Raw genomic sequence first — 10,333 nt, forward strand, 5'->3', positions numbered from 1 at the left:
CCAATAGGCATCTTTTTAGTGGCCCCCGAAAGGGGAATAACTGCTATTAGTTGTGTCTGGTCTCCTCTGTCCGTCGGTACTTCCGCCCCGTTTCGACAGCAAAAACTAGAAAACATATTGGAAATCCGATATCATGATATTTTAAATCTTTCTAAGTTCTGGTTGCAACGGCTACTTTTTTTTTACTAAACTGATTCTGTCTGTCTGGTCAAAAATGTGTTTCTTATCTCGGATCAAGCGGAAAATTTGCACAATTATTTCTTTTACCTGACAACACAAGAATCAATTTAAAAAATTGCCAATTATTTAATTAACTATTGGTAATAAATTGTTTGGTATCTTTATTGACGAAAAGAAATTGTACTAACTGGTTCTCTATTAGTAGGCCTAAAATTGTAACTATACTATTCTCTATATTCATAAGCTCTTCATGAGCAGAGGAAGCGTGAGTCATGAGCTCCAATTCAGGTCATTCTCCTTTTTATAAATGCTTTTAAAAAGCAGTTTCTTTCTGTCTCTCTCTCCCTCCCCCCCCAACCCCCAACCCCCCATTTTCCCAACTGGTCTAGACAAGTGATAGGATCATAGCGTATTGAGAAATCTAAAAGCATAAAATAGCGCTAAACAAAAACAATTAGTAAAAAATATTTCTAATCGAACAGATTTATTGTTGTTGGTCTAATTCTATTACAAACCCAATTACATGACTAGTCCAAACTAATTGATACAATAACACTTCGTATATGCCATTGTTGTACTTGGTTTTTTTTTTAAGAATTTTTTTATGTTTTCCTTTTTTTTTTCTTTTCTAAAAGCCAAACGTCAAATTTTAAAATTAAATATCAAGCTGCGTTGTTTTTTTTCATAAAAAATACATTTTTACAACTATTCACTTTTAATAGTAAAAATAAAAAAGTGGAAGCTATCTTAACGCTAGAGATCATTTTTCTGTATATTTTTTTTTAAAGATTTACGCAAACGATAAAATACTTTTTCCCTTTGATTAACAGTTTCACTTATCTATGGACATAACAAAAGTAGTAACTTACAAGCCATCCACGGAGTCCTGGATCGTAGTCTCTTTCTTCATAGGCTGTACTTGGATTCCATCTTTGGTCATTTTATGACGGCAGAATTTTATATTGCTATATTCTTCTTCACTCCCTGGAAGTTGATAAACTATCTTGGTATGGGTCTTTCGCTCTTGACGTTTGGTGTCTGGAATTCTGAAGTAACCAGTTTGACTAAGAGTGAGTCCATATTGCAGTCCACTGTGATCCATATTAGCAAACTTGGTTTCCAAGATGGACCACTTTGAAATTTTTAAATATTATTGTTAATTTTATTATTAAACATATTTATATCATGGTGCGTCGGCATCATGCTAAGAATGGTAATCTCTATATACACAGGAGAATTCCAGTTTGCAGGATCAGAAACTTTTTTTTTTATGAAGGGTCAAAAAAGTTGTCCATATTGCAAGCCTATCCCCTAATTAGTGAGACACAGTCTTCTCACAAAGTGCAGTCCGAATATAAAGGTGCTGCTTAAACAGACACGGTTTTGCAAAAGATGAAATACTGCAAAAAGTAGATGTCATACAAGTAGCCTTCTATACTCAAGTTCGACATTTTGCCGCCTAGAATTAATGCTATGTTTATAAATTACACAATCATCCTTTTTAGCGGCCCCCGAAAGGGGAAAAGACGCTAATAGTTTTGTGCGAAATGTCTGTCCGTCTGTCCGTCCGTCCTTTTAGATCTCGTAAATTAGAAAAGATATTGAAAATCCGACATCACAATATTTTAGACCATTCAAAGTTCTGATGCAACGGCTACTTTTTTTTTCTGAATAGCGAAAAATCTAATTTTTAAAATCAGTTATGCAAGCAGTTTTTTTAAAGAGAAAAAACTAATTAGTATGCATTATAAGTTAGACCTAATTTAAAATGAATAGTGATCTTATAAACTTCATTTTTCTCAACATTTTTTTTATTGCGGAAATTATTATTTTTTTTTTTTTTTTGAGGATTCGAATAAGAGATTGAGCCTTTTCAAAACAATTAGATCAATTATAAGACATCAGTTAGGCCAGGGAAGGCGCGGTGGCTGATCGGTAAAGCGCTTGGCTTCCGAACCGGGGGTCCCGGGTTCGAATCCTGGTGAAGACTGGGATTTTCAACTTTGGAATCTTTGGGCGCCTCTGAGTCCACTCAGCTCTAATGTAGAGAGTTGGGGAAAAGTATAGGCGGTTGGTCGTTGTGCTGGCTACATGACACCCTCGCTAACCGTAGGCCACAAAAACAGATGAACTTTACATCATCTGCCCTATAGACCACAAGGTCTAAAAGGGGAACTAGTTAGGCCAGGTTCACATCTAACTTTACATTCACTTACACCTATCCTTTGATCTGCGGGACCGTTGGGGCACTACACAAGATCTGTTAACCTTCTTTCTCCATTCTTATCTCTCATTTGTCTTTGATATAATTTCATTTGGATGTTCTTTCTGAAAATATTGAAGCCTGCCTGGGTGGACCTCTTCGGGGGCCGATTTTGAGTTTGTGTTTCCACACAAACTGTCTTTTGTAACCTTGTTTTAAGTTTATTTTTTCTCTCTACTTTTGTCCTCCTTTGTCTGGTAACCATATGTTAAAGTTTGTTTTACAAAGCTTATATCAACTTGCTCGGTCTGGTAGAAATAAATATCTGTTTGACCCCTGATAAAATATGTTGTTGTCAGACTACTTGAACTCAAGAAATATCACAGCTTAACGTCTCACGTGCTCTTTGGCTTCTTCCTGAACTCCGGGCTCTCTTGATCCAACTGCTCTTCAACTGCAGGTGTGTGTCTGTAGATACAAAAGATGATATTTATTCATTGGATGCCCGGTAGCTGAGTGGCAAAGGGCTTGACTTCCGAACAGGTGGGTCCCAGGTTCGAATCCTGGTGAAGACAGGGAATCTAATTTCGGGATCTTTAGGTTCACCCAGCTCTGATGGGTACCTGACATTAATTGGGGAAAAGTAAAGACGTTTAGTGGATGCCATAGACAGAAACACGTGACCCTTACATCGTCTGCCATATAGACCTCATTGTTTGAGGGAGGAATTGTCACGTAGCAGACTAGCTGCATCTAAATACCGGCAGTAACCTTAGCAACTAGCTCTGCCTTTTATCCAGAAGGTTCTAACGGAAGTGCTATGACGTCATTGGGATGGTGGTTGGCCGGGAAATTGTTTTAGCTGGGCTAAGTAAGCGCCCGTCAATTGTAGACAGGATTACGTAGAGGAAAGTTTTAGACTAAAGGTTTAGATAATAGTGAGCAACTAGATGCTATCTTACTAGATTTTTCCAAGGCTTTTGACAAAGTTCACCACCATAGTTTGCTTAAAACAGTAAAATATTTTGGCATTGATGGCCCATTACATCAGTGGATCAAGTTGAAAGATATCCACAGCAATAGATCTAATGCCTTTAGAGCGAACATACTAAGGGTATATAATGTGAAAAACATGAGAAAAACATATCGAGGGTAGAGAGAAGGTGTGTACAAATAAAAACTATGAGAGAAAAGGTGTGTACAAATGAGAACAGGGAGAGAGATCGGGGAAACAGAGAGGGGGTATGGGTGAAAAGCGGAATAGAGAGGCTGAAAATAAGGACCAAGATCTAGAGATCAAGGACTGGGTCTATTTTTGATAGATAAGTCATCTCACACACAAGGCATTATACAATGCCACTATTTGGTCTTTGCGATACATGAGAATGAGTGTAAATCATGAAAGATTAAACATTTTGTTTAGATTAATAAAATTACTAAAAGTTCCACTATTTCTATACATATATATTGATAGAAGGTAGACATTCACTCTTCATGCGTTAACCTACAAAACAATATGAGGTGTGAATAACCAAAAAGAAGCATAAATCCCCCCCCCCCAAAAAAAAAACTAAAAAAAAAGAAGACTTTGTTAAACATATAACCATTAAAGTAGATACTAAATACAAGAAAACCTACTTGTCAATTTGAGGAGTATATCGATGAGAGAGTAGAACTGGTGGCAACTCGAGAGATTTGTCCTAGAAAAATATCAGACAACATTTAAATGTTTACTTCTAGTACTATAATCAATATAATAATCAATAAACTGTCCCATTTGAGAAGCAGGGGGGCTTTTCAATACAGAGGAGACGTTTAAAGTAGATTCATAGCAGCAAATCATCTCATAACTATGACAGGCATATTTGGTCTTAGATCAGTCTCTCACTGGCTACTAGAGGAAAGGACCGATGTGCAGCACATTTAGACCTAATTTCGTGGCTACTAGAGGAAAGGACCGACTTGCAGCACATTTAGACCTAATTTCGTTGCTTCTAGAGGAAAGGACCGACTTGCAGCACATTTAGACCTAATATCGTGGTTACTAGAGGAAAGGACCGATGTGCAGCACATTTAGACCTAATATCGTGGCTACTAGAGGAAAGGACCGACTTGCAGCACATTTAGACCTAATATCGTGGCTACTAGAGGAAAGGACCGACTTGCAGCACATTTAGACCTAATATCGTGGTTACTAGAGGAAAGGACCGACTTGCAGCACATTTAGACCTAATATCGTGGCTACTAGAGGAAAGGACCGACGTGCAGCACATTTAGACCTAATATCGTGGCTTCTAGAGGAAAGGACCGACTTGCAGCACATTTAGACCTAATATCGTGGCTACTAGAGGAAAGGACCGACGTGCAGCACATTTAGACCTAATATCGTGGTTACTAGAGGAAAGGACCGATGTGCAGCACATTTAGACCTAATATCGTGGTTACTAGAGGAAAGGACCGACGTGCAGCACATTTAGACCTAATATCGTGGCTTCTAAGACAACCAAAAATTACCTTAAGCTGAAGCTAAAGGCTGACTTTAATGGAAATTTTCTTTTTCTTTTTTTTTTTTTTTTACAACGCTAGCGGCTTATATTAACTAGCTCTGTATCTTTCTTGGTTATTGTTTTTTTTTTGACCACTTCTACTCAAATAATCAAATATATCCTATAAGTCTCTATAAATGTAGACATGCAATACGTTACGTAAGCCCAAGATGGCATAATGGCGTTCAATTTTTGGTTGAATTAACAAACTTGATAATGAGTTCACATACCAATAGATGCGCATCACATGGCGGACTATTAGTGGGCCAGATCGTTTGGTAATACCCACGCCCATGCTCAGGCCGTTGGCCTGGTATTTCTATTCTGGATCGAATTCTAGACGGCTTAAATTCGGGTATCTCAATCATCTGATAGTTTGCTGTAAATAATGTAGACAAATTATTTGACTATTAAATGAAGCAATACAAAATTATATCAAAATTGATATAATATAGAAAAAAAGTACACACAGAAAAGAAATGTAAAGATGTACCTTCATCATTGACATCAGGATGTTGAGATAAGCAATTTACTCTCTGCGTGCAGTTACCTCCTTGACAAAACCCATACATTGGGGGCATGACAAAGGGTATCCTACTTCCAGGCGCTTTAATTTCCCATTCCTCAAAAAGGTCATTCTGAAATGGTCAAAATGGAAATTCTTTTAAACATATAAAACGAATTACATTATTAGAAAAAGCGTTATGGTACCCTCCGTATTAATTTAAAGTTTACCTGATGATAAATTACAAGAAATTAATGAAAACTTGTGAATGACACTCATTTCTATTAATACAAGAACTTAACCAGGCTGAATTAGCGTAGATAATCCTTTCTTAGATATATGAAGCAATATGTACGAAACTAAATTATTACATATAATATGAAATCAACAGTTGATATTGAATCTATACATCAAAGTTAAATCTCATTTATTGACAAATTATCTACCTTATCAATTATCTTCCACTTAGAGCTGTTTTAAATACAATATTGAAACCTGTCATTACTTATATATATATCCAGCAAGACTATCTAGTGAGCGCGTTTGCTTTTGTTTAATTGATTATAAAGGAGTAGTTTAGTGATGCAAAAGTCTTCCTTTCTGTAGACGTGTCCTGCCCATCACAGCTGGGACAAACAGGATTGCGTAGATGCTTTCCAGGTCCGCTCTTCGAAGGACTTCAGTATCTGGTATTTTTTCTTGCCATTTAACATTAAGAATTTTTCTGAGACAAATCATAAGAAAGTTGATTCCGTTGGTTTGTTTGTTTTTTTTTTTTTTTTTTGCATGTCTTCTAGATCTATATTTGTCCACGTTTCTGAGGCCTAGAGCAATGTAAGGATGGTGACAGCTCGATAGAGCCCTAGCTTGGTGCTTTTGATAATACCTCGTCTGAAATTAATTATGTCATGTACATACAATACATTTGAACTTGTACTGTAGAGTGAACATTTTTAACTTAAAGGCAATGTACTTTTGGTGAGAGTTCATGTGAATTACTACCCTTTTTTGCTTGATAGTTACGATACAGTCATTACGATACAAAGTCATTACAAAACTCACCCCGTCTGTCTGTCTGTCTCTCTGGTACACATTTTGTACACAAGATTTTTCCCACTTCCCATTCTCGGATCAAAATGAAACTTTGCCGCATTGTTCATTGTAAAAATAAAACATGAATACAATTTTAAAAAAAACTTAATTAGTAGTAATTAATTAATTGTGTATGTTATAGAAAAGGGAAATAAATCTTATAGTACCATGTGAGTATGGCTGTAAACGTGCAGCTCTTCCCCCCCCCATATACGTTTTTTTAAAGTATTTTTTTTAGATTAGAACCATTTATACTTGACAATGTACTATGTGTTGTTGAAAGTGTTGCTACTAGTATGTAAGGACTATTCTGATCTAAATCAGTAAGAAGCTATAACACAGTTTATAAACTAATACTACACTTTATTACTTTGTAGGAATAGAAAATATTCATTATAAATGAATTTTAAAAAACTGTAACAAAATGTTTACCTTTTCAAGTGCACCTTCAACTTCTGACCCCTCTTTTATTACTCTGGATTCACCAGGAACCTCTCCTTTCTTGCACTCCCTTTCATTACCATTGCTTTCATACATCAGCTCAACCTGGTGGTCGTTAGACTTTGTAGTTACTTGTTTTCTCCCATTATTTCGAAATGGACTAGTTTGATAGTGAAAGTCCTGCAATGTCTGAGCTGAACTTTGATGTAAAACAGAACCCTCTTGAGCATTTTCTTCATTCAAAATTGTTGACATGTAATCATTTTTCTTTTCTCTATGACCTCTTTTGGGTGTTTCTGTTTGGGAAAAGTCTTCAAAACAGACCTTCTTTCCCATTAATGCTGTGTTAGACATAGCAGTGGCATCTTTGGTTGCCCAAAATGTTTCAGGCAGGAGCGCATCATCTAACACTGCTTCAAGATTTTCGCTATGGCCTTTTGACCTTCTGTTGATTCCATCCGCACCTTCATCATTTTTCCCTATGGCATCTTCAAGTTTGAGGTCAATTATTTCCCCATCACTGGACAATGTTCCTTTTACATCAAGCTGTGGTTGTGGCTGGCAAGAAGTTTCCAAAGAAACATCTGCATTAGATGCTCCTTGAAAAACTGGATCAGAATGTTGTTTGAAATCCCCTTCCATATTTTCTACAGAATCTATATCCAACTCAACATTTGGACTTCGTGGCTGAAGAGTTACTCTCTTTGATGGAAATGAGAGCAAGGAGAAGGAACGCTGTTATCTACTCAATATGTCTCTCCTATGTGAGCTCCTGTACACTTTGTGGAGCATCTTCATTAACTCGTTGTTTTTACACAGTCAGACATTTAATGCCATCACTGGGCTCAATGATAACTCTATTTATATCATTTATAGCAGGGTTTGTTTTTTTATCAGTATGGACAGCGTGTGGCATATTCTCTTAGTGTCTTCTACATTTCATCAGATGATCTCCCCTTTCCTTTATTGATGCCTTTGTAGAATAAATATTTTTAAGAATATATTTACATTTATTGCATCTTTTATTATTGGTAGCTAAATAATTTGCTAAAAAGACATTTTCTTGTTATTTAAATAAAAGAATTTATAAAAATTCATTTTAACCTATATTTGTGGAAGCTTTGTTATTCAAATGTTTGGTGGTGGTGTAATGTCCTGAACTCGATTAGGATCGGCTAGTTCTTGCGTAGTTTTCGTATGGAATAGATTTTATGCAACTCTTTCTTGTTCCAAAAAAAACATAACTATACATCTAGTTCCGATGCTATGAAGTCTTATCAAGTTCTACAGTTGACCCGAAGGCTGGACTTAACACAAGAGTCTACATTTGTTACGCCAACTCGTGCACAGTTTCCAGATGTTCATGTTGTGATCACACAATTAACACTATTTACATCAGTGTTTTCTAAAAAGGAGGAAATGTTCTCTACAACGGAGATTTTTGTTTTCTCGAGCATATTTTTAATGGTCCCAAACTGGAGTGAACTGAGATGATCTTTGCAAGACAGGAACAGATTTAGAATTGTGAAATAACATTTGAGAAGATTTTCTGAACATTACGCGTATATGTTTCTATCTGCTACTCAAAAACTTAGCTAAAAGTTGAATAAATATGTCCAAGATTTAAACATAAAAACGAAATATATTGTTAGTTAGTCACATGATCTTAAATCAATTAAAAACAAGTCAACACTTAAATAATTCAGAGACGTAGCAATTGAAGAAATTATAAGCCCTCATGTCACTGAGCACTATTAGACATAAATTAAGAAACCTAAATGGTCTCTTATTTTATTATCAAATAAAAAATATGATAATTTGGAAAAATGAAAAAATACAACGTATTATCTATGCCGCTTCTATGGAAGAAAATGACACCATTTTTACCTATTAGAAAAGCTGGTATTAAAGGGCCAAACTCTGGAATCTAGATTCAGATTTCAAGCATGTAGACCAGTAAATCAAGAATTGAACATCAAATTATTGAAAATTAAGTCATAACACGATAGACATGTATTATTTCAAGACATGTTAATATGTTTAAACAAGTCTAAATTGTAGATAGGCCCATATATACTATTACTACTAGATCTACTGAAGAATAAAATTATGGAATCCCCATATTGATGAGACTATTAAAAAATCAAATAAAGCATTAGGGTTTATTACAAGAAATTTCTACAAATGGAATAAGAACATAAAACTAAAATGTTATTTAACCTTGGTTAGGCCAATAATAGAATATGCATCCTCTGTTTGGGACCCCTCAACTCAAGAAAACATTACGAAACTGGAACAGACACAAAATAGAGCAGTGAGATTCATAACAAATGAATATTCACAATTAACTAGAGTAACACCTTTAGTAAAAATCACTACATTTAGAGAGCCTTCAGGATAGAAGACTTAAAAGTAAAGTAGCAATTATACATAAAACACTGAACCACAATCTTTAAATACAAACATAACCTAATAAAATACTCAGAAAAATACAAAGATAAAGGCACATTCCTGGTCCCATATGCTAAGACTAATGTATACAAATGCTCCTTCTTTCCTAGTGTTATTGTCATCAGTGTATATATAACAATGAGATGCCCTTGTACCTTAGCGAACTGATTACTCCATATGTCCCCCAGAGAGCCCTGTGCTCAATGGACTCAACGCTTTTAGTAGTGCCACGTTTCTCCCTCAAAAGCTACGGTCTGCGTGCTTTTTCAGTTCACGGACCAAAGATTTGGAACTCACTCCCCATTGATCTCAGACAGACAACATGTTACACCACTTTTAAGAAGAACATTAAGACCTATCTGTTTAAAACTTTTTTAGATTAACTATCATTGTAGCTCTCGTGTTTTTGTTTGTCATGTTGTTACAGCGCCTTGAGCCTACATTTTGTTTGTTAACAGCGCTTTATAAATAAAATTATTATTAAAATTATTATTATTATTAGAGCATGGAATGGTTTGCTTGAACCAGCCAGGAAAACCAGTGATTTGGGAGAATCTAAGTCATTGGTTAACATGCATGACTAGATGCATGACTAGATGCATGACGCGTAGGACGTAATCATCTTCTTTTTTGAAGTAAAGACTAAAAGAGTGTATATTCTAGATATCGAATTCAAATACACTATATAATGACTTATTTCACCACATTATTATCGTCAACATGAAAAATGCTCCTGAGATGTAGTTCTAAATTTTATCTCAAAGGGTCACTAAATTAAATTTCTGAATTATGATAATTATATAGATCTAAATGTATATTTATGCTAAATAATATTGTAGTTTCTTCACATTTATTGGTATGTTTCTTTCTTAGCTCCAGACATCAGTGGTGCTCTTTGGCTTCTCACAGAGCAAT

The 10,333-nt window shown here is 35.5% G+C and overlaps 1 protein-coding gene across 7 annotated transcripts in view; it reads right to left on the reverse strand.

Moving 5' to 3' along the window:
- The window catches only part of LOC106058024 (uncharacterized), a 28,239-nt gene extending 17,906 nt beyond the window's left edge, over window positions 1–10,333 (reverse strand). For 3 of the 7 annotated variants that reach the window (XM_056029465.1, XM_056029460.1, XM_056029467.1), the window contains exons 1-7: window positions 10,121–10,260; window positions 6,959–7,940; window positions 5,423–5,567; window positions 5,160–5,308; window positions 4,022–4,083; window positions 2,783–2,851; window positions 1,050–1,226 (exon numbers count right to left, since the gene is read on the reverse strand). In XM_056029465.1, the coding sequence (XP_055885440.1) occupies window positions 1,050–1,226; window positions 2,783–2,851; window positions 4,022–4,083; window positions 5,160–5,308; window positions 5,423–5,567; window positions 6,959–7,609 (1,253 nt within the window). In that variant the 5' untranslated portion in view covers window positions 7,610–7,940; window positions 10,121–10,260. The other 4 variants (XM_056029463.1, XM_056029461.1, XM_056029462.1 and 1 more) reach the window with 4 other exon arrangements.

The sequence above is a fragment of the Biomphalaria glabrata genome, chromosome 5 (assembly GCF_947242115.1).
Source record: "Biomphalaria glabrata chromosome 5, xgBioGlab47.1, whole genome shotgun sequence".
Lineage (NCBI taxonomy): Eukaryota > Metazoa > Mollusca > Gastropoda > Planorbidae > Biomphalaria > Biomphalaria glabrata.